We start from the raw sequence: 23279 nt of genomic DNA on the forward strand, positions 1-23279 counted from the left end.
GTTCACGGCCTATACTCCACACCAAATATTGTTAGGGTGATTAAATTGTGGAGGATGAGGTGGGCAGGACATGTTGCACACATGGGGGAGGGGAGGGGTGTTTACAAGGTATTGGTTGGGAGACCTGAAGAGAGGAGATCACTTGAAAAAGTTATGTGTAGATGAGAAGGTGGGAGGATAAAGTTAAGATTGACCTCAGGGAGGTAGGAATTGTTGGAGCGAACTGGATGCAGCTAGCTCAGGATAAAGTCTGGTAGTGGGCTTTTGTAAACCTGGTGATGAGCCTTTGGGTTCCATAAATAAAGTTGGCTATTCTTTGGCAAGGCAAATTATGGAGCTTTCATTATGCAGTTTTCTTTAGCCTGCTGTCACATTCTCCCTTTTTGGTTCAAATATTCTCTTAAGCACTAACTGCATAGAACAGAGTTCTTCTTGAGAAGCTAATGGTATGTGCAGCCAGTCAAGGAATTTCCCACATTTTATGAAACCCAAAGGTCCATTACTATGTATACAAGAGCATACCACTGGTGCAATCCTGAGCTAGATGATTCTAATCAACACTCCAAAACCCAGGTTCCCTGAGATCCATTTTAAAGTTATCATCATATTCACACCCACATCTTCCAAGTGGTCACCTCCCATCAGGCTTTCCACCCAAAACTTTATGCACGTTTTTATCTCCCAGTGCATGCTACATGCCCTGCCCAGCCCAGCCCAGCCCATAATCCTTAATTTTATCACCCTAATAATACAGGATGTCCCAGAAACTTGTATACACATTCAGTGAATGAAATAAAGACTTATAATAAACCAAACCATTACATACATCAGCATTAGCACTTAGTGAATTAGACAAACTATGTAGTTTTCACCGGCCTCCTTTGATTTCACCTTTCTTATGTCCAATTATTCTCCTCAGGACCCTGTTCTCAAACACCGTCAGTCTGTATTCTTTCCTTAAATTGAGAGACCAGGTTTCACACCCATACAAAGTAAAAGGTAAAGCTATAGTTTTGTGTTTTAATTGTGTTTTTAACTAGAAGACCAGAAGACAAAAGATTCTGAAATGCAAGGTACCAACTGTTCCCTGGATTTAGTCTGCTCTTAGTTTTCATGTGAATGCAATTCTGTTTTCTTAACATTGTTCCTAAGTATTGTAACTTTTCCATGTTTTAAAGGATTTTTAGCTACATGTATATAATGATTCTGTTCTGTAGTCTGTTGCCATTTACATTGTCATTATGATGGACGTCTTCCAATTCATTAATGGATAACTAGCCATACTGTACTCGCAATAACATGAGAAAATTAGAATTTTCTTCTTTCAACACGGCTTCAGTAGGCTGACATGGTTCTCCCACTGTTTAAACAGGACTGAAACTAGTGACTGTTGTATTGTAATGACTTTGTCTTTTAATCAGGTAACGTGACAAGAACACATACTTTGTTACTAGCATCCAGTAGAGCTTGTATGCCCTTCTTTGTGATGTTTATGCTTATATCCAATAAATTAACATAATGAGCTTGGACCAGATTCTGATGTGTACTATTCAGATACAAACCCTGTTTGTTTTGTTGGACCTTCCTGATGGTGTCTTCTAAAGCGGAGTTGAAGAGCATTTGTGATGGGTTGTCTTGTTTCAGATCAGGAAATATATTTGATAAGTATATACACATACATACACACAGACATACCTATAAACATTTCTTAATTATTGTAACTAGTTTTATTGAAAAACTGAGTTCAGTGACACTGATGTAGTGAATCCCTTGCAACTGAATTGTAGGTTTTTTTGAAGCCAATAAATAGCTGATTTACACGCAGCCTATTGTACTCCCATCTTTTCTAAAGTTCTTGATGGATGCAGAATATCTGATCAGTAGACAATCATTAATGTCAGAATCCGCACATACAGACCTGAATATCTGCATTGAAGTTAACCTCTACAGAAGAATTTTGAGTAAAATGTTACATGTAGTTGATGATGGTGATATTCTTCAGTAATTACTACAGTCAGTTTTATCACTGTTATGAATAGGTACGGTAGTAGAATATTATTGCTGGGAGTTCTCCCTTATTCAGAATAGAATTATCAAGTTTAAGGAAGAAGACTTGAATTTAGACGATGAATGACACTACTTTGCTACTTCTAATGGAAAGTGGCAACATGATGGAAGTGTCTTTACAATAAACTCATACACAGAGTTCATTTATGTGCCCAGCAAAGACGTCACAGATGAAGAACGTGAATCTTGCTTGTCCTACAACAACTTCAAGTACCAGAGACCGTCGCCATTATATTCCAATTGCAAGCAGCGACGATCGGGATTCGTGCTTAACGACTATACGCAGTGTAGTTATATTAATTAGAATAATTAACATTAATGTTCTTAGGTAGGTGATATCGCAGCGAAATGGAAGTGACGTGTATTGCGTTATCACGGTCGGGACTCTACCGTATCTTATCTTATCGAGTATGTGTAGCTGGCGTGAGTAATCTTTCACTGTTGAATTAATTGTTGTGCGTCTGGTCCGGTAGTCTTGGGGTCTGTTGTCTGACCGAGTGTCTGGAAGGAAAATGCCGTGCGGTTCGTATTATTAGCACGGCTATGTTGCTTTAGCCGTGTCGTGGTGACAGAATACACCAGTCAAGGAGCCGGAGGATGAGTTGTTTCAGAGGCGCTGAAGAGGTATGGAGACCGGAAGTCGTGACGTTGTCGTATTACTTTCCACTTTTGTGTTAACCTAACCTGTTTCTGCACCGTTATAATCTTCTGATGCTCTGTTACTGTCTGCACTGCTGAAACTCTGCGCAGGTGTTGATGCTAGTAGAAGGCATGGCATTCGTTGTGTACGCCGATGCAAAATGTTATACGTGTGGCCAACAGAATGTTTTTATTTTTGGATTAGTTTGCGCTTTTTATTGTTTTAGTACAGTATTATCTGTCGACAGAAAATCGTCTTGTTTCATTTTGTGCACGACTACAGATTACCACGACGACGTCAGGTGTAGCTCAGTCAAAAATCGCGGACTGGTCTGCCGGCGTCAGATCTTCCTGTTAGGTCGGTGTCGATGGCTGTTTCGCAGGGGATAAAGCTTCCGGGAGACGAAGCTGAGAATGAATGGAGCCGTGCCATCACTTCTAGTACGTCTTCGTAGCGTGGTGTTTAAATTAGCACAAGAAAAATTTTACGAGTGTAGGCTGTACTCTGTAGAAAGGCGCGCAGCATCGAGAGGCGTTTAAATTCGTATTTTGTGGGGGTTAACTTCGAGTTGTTACGCCCATTTTCACCCCCCCTCCCCGACTGTCTGGTTTAACCTGTCGCAAATATTATTCAAGCCACGATGTAGTCTGGGATATCCGTTCTTTTGTTGATGACGTGTATCTCGAAGGTTTTAGCGCTTAGCCTAATAGTATCATGGGCTTCTGCACTACTGGCATAAAAAAAGTTTTGTTCGAGGGTTTGAAACTCGGCCGTCTGCTTACGAAAACAAAATATACATGTCGGAATAATTTCATTGTAATTTCTTGCAGGGTCGCTCGTCTGTTTTACCTTCATTTTAATACAGCCCTGGATTCCACGATTTTCCCACTTTTCCCCTGTTTGGCTACTCTCTCCAGTCACGTGCTCTCTCCCACGTTCTGTTCGCATTTCCTCCGCTGACGACGGGGCACGCGCTCTTGTCCCCTGAGCTCGACGGACGCGCCCCCTCGACCGTTTTCTTATTGGCCTTGAGACGCATTTATCCAGAAAGCCACGACAAGAGCACCCATTCTAGACATGATTTGTTCTTTTCGGCATTTGATGACGTTTTCTCAGCTGCGTAGGTTGTATACATTCAAATTTCATGGCGCTTGTGAATGACGGTTTTGAAGGGGTGTGAAACGTTGGGCTGCGATGGCTGTTTTATATTACTGCCACATCTGTTAGGAGGACTTTGTAAAACCATGAATGCCCCCAGTTGTTTGAGTCGGGAATTGAACTCGCGAGGTTCTGAATGGGAATCAGGATATACGACGACTGCCTCGTCGTTCGGTTTCCGAATGTAAACTTCCAGTGTCCCTTAATAGGGAGGCCACCGGGCAAGCTCCCGCGCTGGAGAATGATTAAGTAGGATTCAAGGTTCTCACAGCGGTGAGTCCGAAGATGGCCGTATTTAGTCAGTAAGGAGACATTGGACTGTAGAGTCTTCTGGACATTGATACCACATTATAAATTTGTGACGTCATTGCCGACGTGTCACAGTATTAAGGAACCGCGTGGATTTCGAGTCGATTGTAAACGTGACAGAAATCGAGAAGGTGCATGGGAACGTCGACTGTGACGAGAGAGGTGATTCAGAACGTCGATGCATCTTGCTGTTCAGTTTTTACCTTATGTTCTTAGTTGAATTTGATATAAGAAGCAAATCTGTTGTGTAAAGTTGGTTTGAAACTTTCTGTCACACTCTGAAGCTGACGATAGCCCATCAGGGCAAAAAACCAGCGCTGTTTATTATCGCGTACACAGCAGCCAGCAAGTCGAATGTACGCACGGGTCTAATCAGAAGTCTTTGTACTTTCGCTGTAAACCGAAATCTATAACATCGATAAACACGGCTTATCTATCATTTGACTTCTTATCTCCGTGTTGTAAGTCGTGTGATTCATTGTAGTTGATTATAGAAGTCATTCTTCCTGCAATTTCTCCTCAATTGTGTGTAGGTCACCTTACCAGTGCCCGATTTAGACGTGCAGGGCCTCGAAGCCGTCGTAAGATTCGAAGATCCAGTAACTGGACAATATAAAGATGAATATTAATATTTTATGCTTGGTATGGTCTGTGACGAAGTTGTTTGGAAACAGTAGTTAGTGAACCCACCCACGTGCATTTTCTTAGAGATCGGTCAAGGAGTTTTAAATCATAAAATTAAAACAGTACATTTCCATTTTTTTAGTCCCATCAGTAAGCTATGGCGTATTTTTTCTGCCTTGTGCCCCTTCTCATTTCAGTGCGTGAGCCGTCTCTTTGTCCTGTCAAGGCGGTCGTCTGCCATGACAGGACACACTTTTTCGTGTTCACATCTTCTGGGCACTTAATCAGGTCGCAGCAGAGTCCTTGAGAAGCTGACATTCCCTGCCTTAGTGGAACCCAAAGGCTCATTACATTGTTCGCTAGAGGCTGCTACCGATCCCTATCCTAACCCAGATGAACGCAGTCCACACCCTCTAAACCCTGAGTTACATTTTCATTTTTGCCCGGATCTTTCGATTTTTGTCTTCAAACCAAAATTCTGTGCGCATTTCTCATCTCCCGTAAGTGCGTTACATTCCCCGCCCATCTCAACTTCCGTGATTTGATCAACCCTTTATGACGGTGGTTGAGTAGGAAGCTGATCTCATGCATGCCACATTCTACATCCGTCTCCAAACAAGACCCCCATTTTGTGATTCATATTTCTGGGCACGGAGGGTTGTCAACCAGTGGAGATTCATTGGTGGTTGCAGGCCGAGTACAGCGTCGCTTGTGTGTCAAAACAGTGGCGTTTGACTGGAGCATACAGTTTTGCCTCACGTAGCAAACATGGCAGCAGCAGCCTTCGGAATTCTTAAGGTACAATTTGGCTGCACGCGACAGAGACAAGCGACCGAGGCAGGCGACTGAGTTACGAGACTGGTTTTGAATATTGAACTCATAGGTTTTCTTTGTGTCTTTCGCAACAAATAACACAGCAACACATCATCATCTTCTTATTCTTCGAGTAACCTTTTTAGAAGCATTTTTGTACTCATTTTTCACAGAATATGTGCACGTATGTCTCAACAAAACAAAGAAAACAAACACTTTGCCGCATGTCTCGGTCGTCACCTCAAAAGTGTGTGGCGACAAGCTGCGATGTGTCCGTCTCCCGTCTCTGTCACCTGCCTCGGTCGCTTGTCTCTGTCGCGTGCAGCCAAATTGTACCTTTAGAGGAAGTCGTTCACCGCTTGCTGACTCAATGGGATGCATGTCTGGTTGTGGGCAATGAGTTTATTTAAGCGCAGTAGACATTTCAGTTGAACTGCCCTAATATTTGGCGAAGAGTGCAAACTGTGTAGCTCTTCGTTATGCAGTTTTCTGCACCATCCAGTCACTTGATCCCTGTTTGGTCCAAATATTCTCATAAGCACACTGTTCTCAAACACCATCAGTGTGTGTTCTCTCCACAGTTTGAGAGGCGAACTTCCAAAGTTGTAGTTTTTTTAATGCTCTTAGGTAGCAGACAGGAAGACTAAAATGTTTTTGGGTTGCAAGATTGTAACTATTCCGTGAATTTGGTCTGCTCTTTTTGTTTTAATTCAAGGCTTGCAGATGCTGAGGATACCTGCAAATTCGCCTTTTTATTCGGTGGAGTAGACGATGGGTGTTATCCTGCTTGGGGGTTTGGCAGACGGCTGACGCCTCCTCACCATAAAATTTTTTGTTACTGTTTTTCAACCATTATTTGCAGTGTTGTTCGTCAGAGAAGCACACACATAAAGCTGTGTGTGTGCCTTTATAAATATCTCAAGGATTTTCTGTGTTCATGATACTTCATATGTTTATACGTACTAGGAGGTTTTTGTGTATTTTCTTTACAAACGAATTATCGTTCTCCATTCATGTTTAGTCCACGATTTATACTTGTGATTCTATACTAAACGTTCTCTCTCCTCGTTGCTGGTGTCTGTTTTGGGTTTTTCAAGGGCCGTCAAAGATTTTACGTAACTTAGAGACGTCTGCGAACGATTCTGGAACTGGTCTGAGCTCCGCCATTGCACAGCACCACTGTCACATTTTTGCTGCTTCTCTGCGGTTCTTTGAAACAAGTTAATTTGGCGTTCTGTCTTTCCAGAGTGCGATTTACCCAACGTCCTTGCACTCGTGATGCTTCGTGGGAGGTACTGGCTCACCCAATTCCATATTTTTCTTTATTCTCCAAAATATCTTTGGGTAAAACCCATCTTGAAACTGCAATGTCACGTGCTTCCATTGCAGTATTTTCCAGCATAACCTCAAATTTCTCCTTTTTCCTTGGGCCCAAATCACGTCCTTGAATGTTGAAATGTGGCCAGTAATTCCACTGTTCGTTGTTTGTGCAGGGCGTACACATCAGATTTTTTTCCACAGAATTGTCTGAATGATTTCAAATCTGCTGCAGCAAACAGGATGAAATGGAGGGAGTCTGTTAGAAGTCGTCTGAGGTCACTGGGGTGGCATTTATTTGTATCTGTGCCATCTATAGAATTAATGTGTGACTCCATGAATTTTGGGATCATTGTGCCGATTGAACTGGATACAGAAGGAAGAAAGTTCTTCCGATGCCAGGGCTGCGTTCTACATTAATTTGTCTCTTGCAGGGAGATTACATCCAGCATCCCGTGCTCTACGAATTGAGCCACAAGTACGGCCTGCAGTTGGAATGCGACCCTGATGAGCTGAAGGAGCTTATCCGGCGGGAGATACGGAAGGAGTTGAAGATCAAGGAGGGTGCCGAGAAACTGCGTGAGGTGGCCAAAGACAGAAGAAGCCTCTCCGATGTGGCCACCATTGTCAAGAAAGCCAATACGAAGTTGGCAGAACTGCAGGCGGAGCTTCAGGAGCTCGAATCGCAGATTATCTTGACACAGGGCCAGGGCGCCCCCAGCAGCCCTCCTCTCGCGCTCAACAATGGCCAAGGTGAGTGTCTGCTACCACCTCACTTACTCAAACACGTGCATGTCGTTATAACGCACCAAGAAACACGCTCACTTTTCCCAGCCTGAATGGAGTTGTACACGACAGCTCTGTCCTCTACGACATTCAGGTAAGTTGAGGAGTGATGTAAAGAATGGGAAGTGTTCTTTTCTGTTATCAGGTGTTATTTTATTTTACTGTTCTTGTTTTTACGTAGAATGAAGTAGCAGTTACATTGCTCCTTTATGGCATTGTATATGTAAATAATTATTACATAAATAGTGTTACAGGATGGGTTGAAGAACTTGAAGGGGACAGGGTTAATGTAACGCTGATGGGGTTTGCGGTAAGATTGTGGAAATAGACAAGTTCATAAGTGAGAACGTATTATTTTTCATTTGCTTCTTGACCGAGATGCTCCTTGAGTGGGATCAGGCCCCAGTTTCTCTGTCCGTGTTTACCACCGTACAGACCACTGGGCCCAGGTAGATGGTGCAACGGTTTTTGTTGGTGGGCTCACAGATATGCTCTGCCAATCTGGGTTTGTCATCTCGTTAAGGTTTCTGACAAACGGTGTTTGTGGAAGCAGACCATCGGAGTTCATAATGGCCTGCCTCTCACCCACACCACTCTTGACCTTGTTAGATGTGACCGTCAGTCGAACTCAGAGCTGGGGTTTAAGGCTGCCCACAGCCAGGGTGCCGCTCCTGAGTGATTATGCCAACAGCAACTCCTGCTTGATCCATGTGTCACAGTCCCTTATCATTATCAGTTCTGAGTCCTTGGTATCATGGTGGTCAAGGTACATCTTCGCCCTGCTTTGTGCATCTGACAGACTGTTCTCTCAGAACACGGGCCTGTCCTTACCGACACCGCGCATCAAACATCCTTTCAAAACCGACTGAACCTCGTCGACTTAATTAATGACTTCAAGTTAATGGACTGACCAGATTATCCAGGCCTACGTTGAATGCGGCCCACCTTGAAATCTTGATGTCACGCGGTAAACGACGAGGAAGCGGTCGGTGAGTGCTTTGAGGAGCTGACGAGTGCCATCCTGGAGGTCAAAGTGATATTTGCTCCTAAGTGTCAACCATGAGGCTGCCTCCTGCATCCTCCAATGTTTTTGATGAAACGTGCCTGAAGATCCCATTGTAGAGGCAATGGCAAGTTACGATTTACCTCGCTGTGCACCCCACATTAGTTGAAGTCGCTTGACTGTCCTGCTCCTGCATGTTTTTGCCTTTTGCCAGGCGGAACAGTGTCTGAAGAGTATTCTGTTTTCTTAAATCATAATATTTGTACAATAAATGTAACTGCAATCTACCAAGATATGGTCAGACTTTGGGGTGTCTTGAAGAACAATAGTGCAGTTAATTTTCCAGAACCTTCACACTCCTGCAGTTGTCTCTTACTTTTGAAATGTGTTTTGATATTTGTATTTGTGTAGCTGCTCTGTCTTTGTAAATGAGGTGGTCAGTTTGTTGTTTGCAGATGCAATGCCGTCTCCAGAGTCGGGCCATACGACTCCCACACAAGCGGATGCGCTGTTTAGTGACCTACGTCTTTTGTCCCTTGAGAAGCAACTCAACATAGAGCTTAAGGTAATAATGCAGTCATTCGTTGTTCAAACATATTACTTTTTATGCATTCTTGACATGAATTGGGAAGGATGGCACAGCGACAAAACTTTGAACTCGGCATATCGAACCTTAGTTGGGTCTCTCCATGAAAATGCCAAGACAGAACATACAGGATTATTCGTTATTGCCAGGTCTTGAAAACGGTTCTTTCAGAGGCTATCATACTAGTTTATATTTTTTACAAGTAACTGGTATATTGTAAGATACAAAAACACTTTTTATTTCTGCTGCTAGCATTCTATTCCAGTGTCTATTTTTCACTGTCCATGTTCTGCTCTCCTGAAGTAGCTGATTATCACCCTCTTCAGGTTTGTAGTGTTCTGCCATACTGTATCCATCTTTAAGTGCACTTATTTAAGATTGCTGTTGATCAAATCTTCAGTTAACAATCATGGTCTTTGTTCATTACTGCTGGGCGAAAAATAGAAACTATGTGCTGCTCTGCGTAACCAAATCAAACCAATACTTTGCTGGCCACCAAAACCAATCGTACACACATCGGCACTGAATGTAGTGTAGATTAAGTTTTAAGGTCAGAGTATTTTGTTTATTGTTATTGCAACCATCACGGACTCACAACACCACAAACTAAAGATCACTGTTTTGTGTCATGCCTTTTGTATTATTTTGGGAAAAAATTTGTAGCATTATTTGAAATGTTTTTTATGACTATTTGCAGGTAAAGCAGGGCGCTGAAAATATGATACAGAGCTTGACGAGCGGCCATTCCCGGGACAAGAAATTGTTACAGGAGGCCCAGCAGATGCTTGCTGACTCGCGTGTTAAAATAGAGTTCCTCAAGTTGCGAATCCTGAAGATAAAGCAGAATAAACAGCTTCGACAGCAGCAGGGCGCCAGCGACACGTCCAGCAATGGCGACACTCATCAAGCCAAAGGTGAGAAATAGAATAGTAGCGCTGTACTGAGTCTGTCCTACATGCGCAGTTCCTGCTGCGTACAAATCTTATAAGCCTACACACTGCTCCCGCGCATACACGCAATTCACGTAGTTCCTCAACATTAAAGTGCACAGGCTTTTGTCCATCACAGTGCACATAACACCCACCCAACGTCAGAACTTTTGCCCTGGTACTGCACAGATTATTCTTGCTGCAAGTCAGCAGAAATTTTCTTACATTCTGAAGGGCAGGGACTGGTTTTTGTCTAAACATCAACTTGCCACCAGTGTCTTGTGCGCTTTTGTGCGATGCAGTTTCCATTATTCGGATTTAACTTTTGATATTTGAGTTTGTGTTAATTCCGCCCTGTATGTATGTCATATTACAGAATTGTGCATACACATTTCAGTCATATGACAGTCATCAGTCATCAGTGAATGTACAAGGGCGTTTCAAAAAGTAACAGCAAATTAAATTGGAGATACAAATGATATGTCATTTTTCTACATAATCACCCTCGTTTTCAATACACTTCTCACACCGGTGCACCAACTTCTTTATTCCATCAGAAAAAAATGTTTTTGGTTGTGCCTTCAGCCATGAATGCACCGCTTCTTTGACCTCGTCATCATTCCCAAATCTTCGTCCTGTCATTACGTCCTTCAGGGGTACAAACACATGATAATCAGAGGGAGCAAGGTCAGGGCTGTATGGGGGATGCTGTAACATCTGAAATCTCAATCTCCGAATGGTGTCAAGAGTTGCAGCAGCCGTGTGATGGTGTGCGTTATCATGGATGACCGGAGCGTCGGTCATCACGGATTGATGTTCGCCCATTTTTAAATGCATCTACCCACTCGTACACTCTTCTCTCCATACTGTTGCAGCATTCTTCTATGAATTTCACGAGGTTTCACACCCTCCGACCACAAAAATCTGATGATTGCTCACTGCTCCTCTACGGTGCAAACAGCTAAGGGCACCGCCAATTTGTATCTGCATCCCTTCCAATTAAGCATGCCATGCCATCCCATCCCATCTATTGGGCGGTGTCAAAACCTCCTCTAAGAATGTATCTTCCCTGTGCAGGAGTTTGAAATGCCTGGGGTATTTTTTTCGTGAAATATTGTCAATTTGCTGCTACTTTTTGAAACGCCCTCGTACTACAGAGGACTGCGTGCAGAAGTTTACTTTACTCTTTGATAAATGCGGTTGTAAGGAATGGTTGATGATGCAGTTTATATGAAGAACAGAAACTGTGGATAAGAACAGAGCCATAATTTGTCCTAGTGTCCATGGCAACATGCTTCTTCAACTGTTTACTACCGAGGAACCCTTTTGGTTATAATATGTTTTTGCAGAGCCTTTGGAACAAATGTTCTTAGAAGTACTGATCTTTAATTTATAAAGTAATTGCAGAAAGTACAATTAAATTCTCCTCGTATTTTGTGAAACGGTTTATGCTGTTCAGATGGTTCCATTTCAAAAACAAAGAATTCTGACTGCAGTAGTGTTTATAAACTTTGGTGATGTAAATGTGACACGGGAGACAAGTTGCCTTTAGTTTCATTTCTTAGGAAGAGCTTACGGGAAAGCTTTACATCAGATATATGCAAAATCTCCACCGCGCCCTCAAAGACAAGCATCCGCCCGAAATGTTGTTAGCGGTCTTTGTATTGTCTTGTACTGTACTTTGTTGTCAGGATACGCATTGCTTAATGCATATGAACGGCAGCAAACAATTTTAATGAGCGAGAATGATCTTGTTCAAGTATCATTGAGAAGGTTGGGCGAGAGTGTTACATTGAGGTAGATCTGTTTTTGATTTTGTTTTTGTATGCACTGTAGTACATGATTGTATGCTGGGTTTCATTTTAAATGGTAAGCCTGTACTTGCCTAATATAGTTGGTGCACCTGCTTGCTGGAGTTTGTCAGGTGCAGGTTCGGAAATTTGTATCCTTATGTTGCGTTTGATATTTAATTTTTGTCACTGCATATTTTGAGAATGTTATTTCGTGCAGAACATAACATTTTTCTGACTAACGCTGATTATAAAAGTCATTCCATGTTGGAAGACAGCACTGTTTTTTTTTCCAACATTCTTTTCTTTCAAAAGTCTATTTTGCAATAGAAGGACTCTGTTTTTTCACATGCCAGGATAGCTGTAATAGTTAAAAATTAAAATGTTAAATTTTATTTATTTATTTTTGCAACAATATCCGCTCGGTATGCTAACCTCAGGAGCCACAAAGTGTCACACGACGTTATGAAAGGCTGAAGGTATGGTCAACAGTAAATATCTGAATCAGATCTCTGTTTTATAAATTTTGAAATCTTTCTGACCTTATTTTCAGTGTTTGGAATCTCTTTCACATGCCAAGAGCGTGACCGTGACTCGTAATACAGTGGCTACTTGTACATTGGCTTTAACATGTGCAATAAAAGCACTCATTTGACCAGCCACCGATCATGCCCTATCACTCCTTTTCATATGAAGCTTGACCTTTGCTACATCATACAACAGCCAATCACATTAGTGTGTTGGGGGACAGCCTCCAGCCTTTTGAAAGAATGTGCCAAACATTCTTAAAGGCTGACCATTTGTGCAAGGCTCAAATGCTTTTACTCTGTTTTAATTTTTGGTGGTGAAGGCTGTCTAAATTTTTCATGCGCCCATACGAAGGTACATTCGTATCAGTGCAGAAAAGTGCCTCTGACGGGGAAGAGTGAATTTTCGAGATTCTTGCTGCCAAGTGGACAGTTGACCCCAGACCTCTTGACGTTTCTTTAGATTTTGCCTAGGACATCACAAAAGCTTGCTTATTGCTTGTATGTGAATGAAACAGATAGAGTTCTGTAGGTACTGTAATGGTCGAAGGTTTTCCACTAAGTAGGAACTGCCCACCGCCACGGTGGTCTAGCGGTTAGAACGCTGGCCTTGTAATCCTGGGGTCTCGGGTTCGATTCCCAGCGGTGCCCGAATTTATAACTTGTATTGAGCAAGGCCGTGGTCTAGACAACACGGGGGCTTCCCCGGTTTCTCCGTGGCATCCCAACAATTACTCCATTCACACACAGAAGAAGGCAATGGCAAACCACTTCTGGATCATCTGCCAAGAACGTATATGAACAGGTCCCAGTCCGAGAAAAGGATGGAAGGATCCTGTTCATAATATGTCGCCAACCTCCTGTAAAGGAGACGGCATAATAAAGAATCAGTATCCGTGATCAATATGCAAACTATTTTAAGTGATGAAGGCCAAGTACCTTGGCAGTTAGGTATGATCCATTGTTAGGGGAATGTAAATTACACAAAATTATTTTGTAAATTATGTTTTTTTCCCCCAGTAGTTTTCTCATTAAAAGTGGATTAAGTATTAATATTACTTCGTGGCTGTTGTTTACTAGCCTTGCACCACAGGACCGACTGCCCCTCAGTTTCAGAAATTAGATCTTCGGTATTAATTGATTCCCACGTCGATGGTTTCTGAGTAGATTCCAAGTGGCGACTGAAAAGTGTCGTGTGAAGGAAGTAGTGGTTTGCTACATGCTACGCCACTTTTGCGTGTCCCATGGTCTGTGGCGATACCAGACACTCAGAAGTCGCGGCCAAATCGGTAAGTGAGTGATCTGCTTCACGAGCACTTTCCTACGATTGAAGCAGCACGTCTCTGCGCTACGTAAGTTAGGCCAGCTTGGTGTTGTCACGGTAAATGCAAGATGGCGAATGTTATAGGAACCAAGTTGAGATTTGTTTCATAAGTGACTGAGGAAAATAAAATCTAAAACCGAACTGTGAGCCTACGCTGACGAAGCAGTTCGACAGCTGGAAAAATGTGTGTTTCAATAAGGCATCCACTTCACCGAGTGTTTGTCAACAGTACTTGAGACGGTGACATTCAGTCACATAATCACGAAGAAATTCCCTCGCTTTGTCCGTCCTGAACGTTCACTGGCATGTTGAGAGCTTTCCGCTACTGGACGTCCCAAGGCAGTGGAATTCAATTGACACCCACATGCCCTACTTCAATCTGTGTCTGGATTTGGTCTGCTGAGGATTTACGTCTCTTTCAAGTAGAATTTGAGGTTCTCACGGCGACGAGTACAAATATTTTTGGCTCCTTGTTTGCTACATGGCCAGTTCATCTCGTCTTACTGATTTTACCTCCCGCGTAGTATTTAATGAAGAATTCAAATTAAGTTGTTTCTGATTGTGCAGTTTTGTGCTAGGTCGAAGGGATGAACATGCAGTTTGCACAAGTTCAAGGAAGTGGGTTTAAAGTTACACATATTAATTACTCTCTCTCACACGCTGCTGCATTGATCGTATCAGAGTTACATTATCGCGTGTTCTTTGCCTGAAATTACCGCATTAAGGGCTGATAGTGTCTATCCGTCCACATGCTTCAACTCGCTGGGCGGATTTTGGTTAAATTTCGTATGGACCAATGGGTACCGGTGTCCTTTCCCGGGGGTAAAGCACGGCCGGGGCATGATGCTGACCACTCACCCCCATCTAGTGCCGAGGTCCCCCCAAGCGCCTACATGGCGTATAGTGGGACAGCTTTAATTTAACTTTATAGACACTATGCCATTTGAGGCTTCCCCAGCATCACACGTTGCATTTTATGCAGTCCATGACAAAATGGTGGACACGCGAACTTGTGAGGTGTCAGCGACCCTAGATACAGGATCCTGGATTGACGCATGGTAACATTTGTTTAAAAAAGTATGCAGCTTTCTTGCTGCGATTGTTTGAATTCTGTGAAGCAAGAACTTGGCCGCTGTATGGAACAATAAATAAATTCCGATTGGATGATGTTTCGATTGCATTATCATCTGTGTCCCGAGTCCGTTACTTAGCTTAATGCGTTGCATCGTGGGATTATAAATTACGTAAAAAGCGCATGGAAGTCGTTTGCGTAAGATCGTGGAGGTTTTGGGTTATAATTTTTTCTCTAATACGGTCAATTTAAGTTGAATCTCGACATGATGACTTACAGATACAGGGCGAAGGCGCTGCTCTTGTCTTTGCAGCCGGATTACGCCCTTCCAGTCTCATTGTCATTTTGATTGCGAGAGAGGAGTCTTTTATTTCTATCCATTTCGATTCCTACATTTTGTGTTTCTATTAGTCGTGTCGCTCCGAGAAGTTCGTAGCCGCTTAGCATTGCAGTTGGCGACGAGATGCGCGCGTCTTATCGCGATATCGCAAGTGTTCGGACGCATATCGACGCGATAAGAGGGGGCGGCAGGAACGTCCTGGCACCTGACCTGCTCTTCTCCGCCTCCTGCCCTGCTCGTACTTGACCGTATTAGCCAGAGACCACGTACCACCTCGGGCGGAGGATTCTGCGCCCTGGCGAGTGTGCCAAAAACATCGTCATCAGGAATAATTACGCACTTGCACTCTCCCCGCCCCCCGCCCCACTTCATCCAGCCCCTCCCGTGCCGCCAAACTATGCGATCTAATCTAGGGACGCTTTTAACACCGCGCACCCTTGGACGCTGATGGACATGTTTGCCGCTGTCCTAGTTCGTTTGTTGGTTGACCTAGGAACCGAAGTCGCGGGCAGCTTGAATATTATCAGTGGTCGCGAAGTTCGTCTCAAGTACGTCGACGGTAAAGCCGTGAAGTCGCCCTCGGTTTTAGTCTCCCTAGCTGGGGGAGGGGGGGAACGCAACGTCACTTTTTTGCGCGAAATTTCGTTATTTTGTCCGTGTGTTGTGTCCGTTTGAAGAATTATCTCGCGAGTGCGTGTTTAATCGTGTTTATATGTGGTCTGTATGCAGAAGCTACGTACGCCGGGAGTGTTTTAGACGGAATTCCGGAAATGAGCGAAGGGTGGGCGAAATGGCCACGAACTGTAAAGCATGATGCGAAATACTGCCCAGTTTCTCGTGCAAAAATCGACGTAAACTTACTCCCAGTTTGACGCCATTTCCGCCGAGTGCAGTAACTGTTACGTAATGCGCGTTTTTTGGCCCTCGGCATTGTTAATGACCGCCCCCGCGTCACGGCATGGTTCGTCCGAAAGGGCCTGCAACGCAGGTAACATTTATGAAATGAAAGTTCCAGGAACATGACATCTTCCGCGATGACCTAGACCACTTCGCGATGAATGTGCGGTCGCTGAAGAAGTGGCCGCGCTGGATGATAGTGCGTAGCGATGCCACGTATCAGGTGAATGATGACATTGATGATTTCCTCCGTGCAGATAGATATGAGCCGAACCTGGAGCTGCCGTTGGAGGACCGCGTGGAGGAACTGCGACATCGGCTTAGGATCGAGGCGGCTGTGGTCGAGGGGGCGAAGAATGTGATCCGCCTCCTTCAGAGCTCGAAGGTTGCCGACAAGAAGGCCCTCCAAGAGGTGAGTCCAGCAGTTCAGCGAACTTTTGTAAGAATTTCTATATTCACACGTTATAATAATAAAAATGCAATGTCGTATGCTTCGTGATTAGAATTTGTAACACACTGGTTCATCATCGGTACTTTTCCAACATGTATTAAGTTTTGCGCACTTAAGGCGAAGGTTTGTGTGTGGTTTCATGTTTATGGTCATGTGTAATTCTGTACCTGCCTTGGGTGGGGCGAAATTGTGTGGTGTGTCATCATGTGGCTTTGACAAACTAGACTGTGCCCTGAGTCAAAAGACGTTGAACTAAAGTGAAGATCTTGGGGGAAAGTCTGGATTATTACACACTGAAGTCATTGATCCTTGTAGATTCCGGTTGAAGATGGGAAACTACGTTTCTCATAAACGTCAGTGGCTACCTGTGCATCCACACAGTGTCTCAGCCTAAGAAAGGAACATGTTAATCTTCTCCACCATCAGAAGATTAAATCTTACAATTTGCACTGGGTTTCTTAAGAAAATTCATGTTTCCATTATGAGAACACTGTGTTAAGGATTCCAGGTCTTGAAAATCGTCCCTTCAAGGGACAACATACTGATTTTTATTTTGTAATGGTTACGGGTTTAATTAACAGAAGAAAGACGTTTTTAAAGTATGTTTTATTGTAATTATGACACCAGCTGTACATTTGCATCTCTTCTGAATTCGGGCATCGATAATTTAGAGTTCGCTTCTGTTTTCCCTGCCCGTGGCTTTTATTTGCCTTCCATCAGTTGTAGTTGCTTGTGTCACACGTGTTTAATGACACAAATAAATGTAATCAATTTTGAAGAGAAACATGAATGATTGTGTTGATGTCCGAGGTGTTGGACTTCATCGCAGGGCAAAACGAGTGTGAAGACCGTGCATCGCTCTACCGTCTGTATCCTGAAGTAGGCAAGCTGCTAGCAACAGCTAGGAGCACATTCGAAACTCGTGTCTGCTTGAATTTTTTTTATTCTTATAATTTATTCACGAAAATATTAATTTAAACAGCGAAGTTGTATATTCCATTCAATTCTTAAAAAATTTCTGTGTGGAACTCATACCAAGAGCTATTGCACACAGATGACGAAATATGTTGATTGTGATATCTGAAGGAGAAAGAACAATTTTGTTTGCCTGTAATGCGAAGGTGGTCCACTACCGAAGCTTTCGTTAACGATCAAGATTTTAAATGTTCCATGTTTGAGTCTGAGTGTAGGCAAGTAATTTTGTTAAAAAACTTAAGAAGCGTTTTTGTTTCATGAAGTACGCCAGTTTTTTTCTTTCTTTCAGAATATGACTTAGTATGTAGGATTTTTAGGTTCTCACGGCGGTGATTCCGAAGATGGCTGTCCTCTGGGTTGTAGCCCCACGTAAACTTCAACCATGTTTCTACAACCCAGCAGACAGCCATCCTCATGACTTAGAATGTTTGTCCTTAAAAGGGCTACTTGAAAAACTGGCATCTTCAACAAGATGTCCAGAATCCGCTTGAGTTTGAACCACGGATCTCATTCGTCTCAAAATCGACTGAATGATGGATCGACCATAACGTTAAGACGAAGAAACTTCAACTGTTAACCGACTGTATATTAAATTCATCGTGGGTTTCATTTCCGTTATTTCTGACTTGTTACTTATGATGGACTTTTGTGTGGTTATGTGACGGAGATACTTTGATGCTCGCCCAGAGTGCTGTTTGTTAACGTTTATGTGCCCACAGAGGGGGTGGGGGGGAACTGTTCGTCTGAAACCCTCCGATTCGGCTGTAGATTGTCACCGACAAACTTGACTGGCCTTTGCAGAGGCGCGCTGAATGCCCCAGCGCTTTATTCGCGGACCGTCGAGTGCACGGACATTAGCCGCGTCACTGTCAGTGAAGTTTCGGCGTTCGGAACTGTTTGACACTTTTCCTCAAGGTCAGACGCTCGTATAGATCCTTCCGTAGTTAGATGTAAAGGTTCGTTCCCGCCGAGTTGCCGCAGGACCCGGATGGTGCCTTGACAACCGTCAGAAGTCTCGGTCACCAGGATTAGTCAATTATTCGCCCTTCATTTGGGCCACGAGGCTGCTGGAGGACTTCGCCTGGTGGGCGGTGGCGAGAAATGCACCAAGTACTCGCTTGTCGTACGCCCCACACACTCCCTCCTCGGCGAACTGAGTTTCTGGCCGCTGGTCGCCCGTGGAAATGGAGGTTTGGGCGTTGGGATTCTCTGACGTGGGTGCGGACTCATCTCCTGACAGGCTCTGGGCGTTTTTTTTTAGTGACGTTGCCCCTCTTCATCTGTTGTGAGACAGCCCGTGACAGCTCGTCAGTTGGGCGTTGACAAAAGACCAGTTCCTCGTCTGAAGGCATGCTTCAAGCAGTCGGAGAAGTCGCCCTTAATAGAATCGTTCCAGTGTGGAAAAAACCATTCGTCTGCCTCGAGTGTCTCCTTCCTTTGGGTCAGATGGGCAGTTCGTCCCGTCCAATCAGCCCGGGGTCTCTCAATGTTTGTGGCTTCTGTGTGTTGCGTCCCTAGGTCCTGGAACACGCTTGCATTTGGTCTCGCCTGCTAACCAGCGACGAAAAATCAGCATATCAGTCAGAACCTGGCCTTGCGAACATGATATCACAGGATTCGATGAAACTGCCCTCCACTTCCTGTAATTTTTTTAGTAACCATAATAAGTAAAATAAAAACAGGGAAGTCATCCATCGGCTCTAAGATGGCTGTCTTCTGGGTTGTTGCGCCGTGTAGTTTGGTAAATTCAGTTCGCCATTTGTCGTTGGTGTCTAAAATTGGAAGGAATTTGTCCTTTAAAATATGGATTTGTGAGGCCGAAGCAGCGTCGCCTCTCTTTGAGTTGGTCGACTTGCCTTCGGCGAAGGGTCATTGCTCCTTTGGTTGCCGTGTATACTCGTAGGTTACGTGTGCAGAGTCGTTTGCTTCGGAAGGAACTGTCTATTTTTAAAAAGGCAGCATCAGCAATCGATTCGTCGTGTCTTGGTATCCGATCTTTTCCCGTATAAATGATGTGATGCCGACCAGTTCACTTCGTCTGCCGATCGCCCGCATTTTTGAAACTGGAGCAGTTGACTCATTTCGCCAGGGGCGCGAAAATTGTGGCTGTCGTCATTCTTACTGAAATGCGGTTTGTTAGCGACTTTTTCGCTACCTTAGTGGTAAAAGCTTCACGCCCTGACACACGAAGCATAGATCTGTTTTCATGCTTTATTGTTGATAATGCTAAAACGGAGGACATCTGACGCGGAAATCGTCTGTCTGCGTAAATATTTTGTTCGAAACCGCTTTATGAATTTTGGTGCGGCCTCATTTTGGGTGTCTTCGCGGAACTTCGTCGGTCGCGTTCTGTTTTACGTTCGCGACGAAGGGCTAGAAAGATATTCACGCTGTCACTGTATTGTCTTTATAAAATTATTGGGCGCTTGGCTGGCGAATGAAGGGGACTTTAAGAGGTTAGGCTATCGCAGTGTCTCCGAGAGTTTCCATGTCATTGCCGTGCTGGAGCAGTCGACGTTTCAACTTTGAATGCCATCAGTGATTATTTCACATATTGCGTCCTTGACTGAGTGCAGTAAACTAATTTAATGTTTTCATCTTTATTGGGTTAAAATGTAACCAAAATCGGTGTTATTTTGCTGATATCTATTAAATGTTTTCGCATTTGCGGTAACAAGTGGCTTCATGCAAATCCTTAGACAATTCTTCGTTAGCAAGTGTGTTTTTGTTGCAACGGCGTCGCCACTTGGGACATTTTTGAACAAAAGAATGCGAAATCATTTGGTGCTGCCTCTCAGTATGAGACAGGAAATACTTCATCAACTTGTGGTACCAGAAAGATGATTTTTGTGTGATTGGCAAGTGGCTTTTTTTTCAGCATCTCGTAGCAAACGCGTGTGTGTGTTATCGGATCGGTTGAACAATTAAAAAGGAAACGAGAAAAACAAGGCTGCCAAACCATCACGAGGCGCTGTCTTGAAGATTCCCTCCCTCAGTCGCCTTTGAGCACTGAACTGTTGAACACGACAGCAAATAGACAGTTTGAGAAAGCTCGAACACTTCTGGGTACTTACCAAACGCTTTGTGCCATTCTTGCCTTAAGAAGCCAAGTTCAGATAAACGCGATTTCAAAAGCGCGTGTGTTCAGCAACACATGACCTTCTGAAGGACTGTGCTCCGAAAAGTCGCTTGGTTACAGTTGCCACGACCGGGTGAAGTATTTGCGCTTGTTAAACACTTCCTGTCATCGACTTTTGTGACTCAGCCACCAGTAGCTTAGTTTGACGGCGCTGGTGGCCGAACTGCGGCAGAAATGAGGCGTCCGGACGTGGAGAGGCTCTCTGTCACTCAGTGGAGCCCGCAACCCTCGTCGTGTCCGAGCCGAGTGGGCACCACAGTCCCGGTTCTGTGTGTCGGCAAAGGCACGATCTTACACTCCGCCGTCATGGGCAGGACTTCGATAAAGCAGGAGGTGTTAAAATTGCGAACGTCAGATTATTGCCACTATATAAGCCCGTCACTTCTGAAACTTAAATTTGTTTGCTAAATTTCTCCGTATACGGCGTATTCCTACAGGGTTTCCACAGCAGAAAGTGGCATCAGCGTAAAAACGTCGTTACTCGGAAACGGCGGCGAATCTGGGAGGGGAAAAAAACGTTACTTGTATTTGCTCCTACAGATGGTCTCCGAGACAAGCCCCGTAAGTATTATAGCAGAGCTTTGAATCACCCTGTATAAAGATTTTGTTCTTTAGTCTGGTGAATGTGTACTTGGTTTTCCTTGAGTTTTTCAAAGACCCCCCCCCTTAAAAAACACCGTTCTAGCCGGAACGAATGCTCTCTCTCTTTCTCCCTCCCAAAATTGTTTTCGCGGTTCACGGGTGCTGTAAGACACCAAATCTGCGTTCATCTTCAGGGCGCAGAGGGCTAGACGGGGACCAACCGACGGGTCGCTCTTTTTATTTCGTGTCTACTTAACATTCGCCCTGAGAGAACAAACATGCGCATTCCGTCCTGCTCACCGCCGAGGGTTTGTGTGACTTGTAATGTGCAGCAGCAGTGCTGAAGACTGTCCGTCCCCGAAGTAGAGCTGGAACAGACCGAGGTAACTCGCCCGTTAACGAAATGGAAAACCAGCAGTTGCTTGTGGTCCACTTTTCTGTCCAACCGAATACTGGAAATGGGAGAATTACGTGTGGGAAGTCTTCGGGACGGACGGCCGATCGACTGTGTAAACCGTTTTCAGAGACTGACCACTCACCGCGTACGGGAGTTACGACAGCATCCAGATCTGTAGAAATACATAAATAAAGGCCTTGGGTAACCCATCCTGTGGCTTTAACCAGGAGGCTTTTGCAGCTTTTCAGGGACCTCAAGCGTAACTTAACATTGACCAGTCTGCATTTCAACACGTTTCATACGCGATTTTGCGGTGTCCGGTTAATGACATTTCAGTGTCATCAGCGGCGGTAACAGATGGGGATCTTGCTCAGATCGACTCACGCTTGCTGGCGTCTGTGCCCAGACCCCGCTTTGCCGAAGCTGTCGGAGCTCCCGGTTACTTGAACATTGGGACACGTCTGTTAGAATCGGCAATCACTGGCATAGTTCATCGACTCGGCGTTTGAAACCCGTCTTCCTGGTTCTGTTCGTCAATTTGACGTCGACCCAATGCTGTGTGTTCGATCCTCGGAGTCAGACCGGAAGCCACTCGTGGTCTCAGGCCGTTTAATCGTGCTGTATAAATGCAATTTGGTCACCCCCGTGCGACTCGGTCTGCAGTTGGCAGTATGTCAACTACAACACACGTCACCATAGTCTAAAACTGCTATTTTCTTTACGCAAATGTCAGCCATTGGCAACACTGTTGAGCATTCTGCTCCATTTTCAGATATTACGACAGCAAACCTCGAGCATCCGTCTCAGTTACACTAGGTTCTGAAACGTAATAGCTCAGTGCACGTGATCGGATTTCGATGCGTGGTGTGATGACACCCGTCTAAATGATGGCAATTTAATACGAAGCTGAATCTGCGACTGAGGAAAATAATGCAGACGATAGGTTGACAGTGAGACGTGTCAGAAGACAGACCAGACAGGAAGCCGTTCTAAACACACGAAACGTTCTCTGCAGCATCGAATGTTATGTGACCATCTCTCATCACGAGATCAAAAAGCAGCCCCGTTTAACCTTGTTCACAAGGCAACTTTACTTTTCGCTTCATTTACCAGTGTAGTAAAGACGGCTGCAGCGTTGAAGTGCGTACGCACAGTCAGTGTTGAAGCTGTGTTCTTCCCGATTTCACGTTCCTCTTTGTACCTGATTTTTATTCATTTGTTTCTGATACAAATCTTCTGATGGGCGATTAAGACTCGCCTCCCCCCCCCCCCCACTTCGTTAAGTAAACCTTCTCCTTTGCTTTTTCGCTTTATTTATTACGTCAGACACGCTTTTACGATTGAAAGTTTTCGAGAAAGCCGATAAAATTTAATGTGTGTGTCTCTTGTTCGATGAAGTTCAGTCTGAGCTTCGTATCAGTCAAAGGTTACAGGGTGTTTTGACCGATTCGTACCTAAAAGGAGAATGTGCGCCCTTCAGTAACAGAGTCGCTTCGAGACTGCACCAGACACAGATCCGCCATGTTGTAATGAGTAGCAGGGGAATTGGGGGG

General features: G+C 44.2%; 1 protein-coding gene across 3 annotated transcripts in view; it reads left to right on the forward strand.

Moving 5' to 3' along the window:
• Pkn (serine/threonine-protein kinase N) overlaps nucleotides 1-23279 on the forward strand; it is a 75722-nt gene that overhangs the window by 4340 nt on the left and 48103 nt on the right. The window contains exons 1-5 of one of the 3 annotated variants that reach the window (XM_087348521.1): nucleotides 2550-2691; nucleotides 7363-7681; nucleotides 9173-9282; nucleotides 10001-10217; nucleotides 16440-16594. In XM_087348521.1, coding sequence (XP_087204647.1) covers nucleotides 2665-2691; nucleotides 7363-7681; nucleotides 9173-9282; nucleotides 10001-10217; nucleotides 16440-16594 — 828 coding nt within the window. In that variant the 5' untranslated portion in view covers nucleotides 2550-2664. Of the gene's footprint in view, nucleotides 1-2549; nucleotides 2692-7362; nucleotides 7682-9172; nucleotides 9283-10000; nucleotides 10218-16439; nucleotides 16595-23279 lie in introns of those variants that run through there. The other 2 variants (XM_087348520.1, XM_022062085.2) reach the window with 2 other exon arrangements.

Source organism: Zootermopsis nevadensis, unplaced genomic scaffold, assembly GCF_977971745.1.
Source record: "Zootermopsis nevadensis isolate Lab colony 2312 unplaced genomic scaffold, Znev_1.0 Znev_ptg000013l, whole genome shotgun sequence".
In the NCBI taxonomy this organism is placed as follows: domain Eukaryota; kingdom Metazoa; phylum Arthropoda; class Insecta; order Blattodea; family Termopsidae; genus Zootermopsis; species Zootermopsis nevadensis.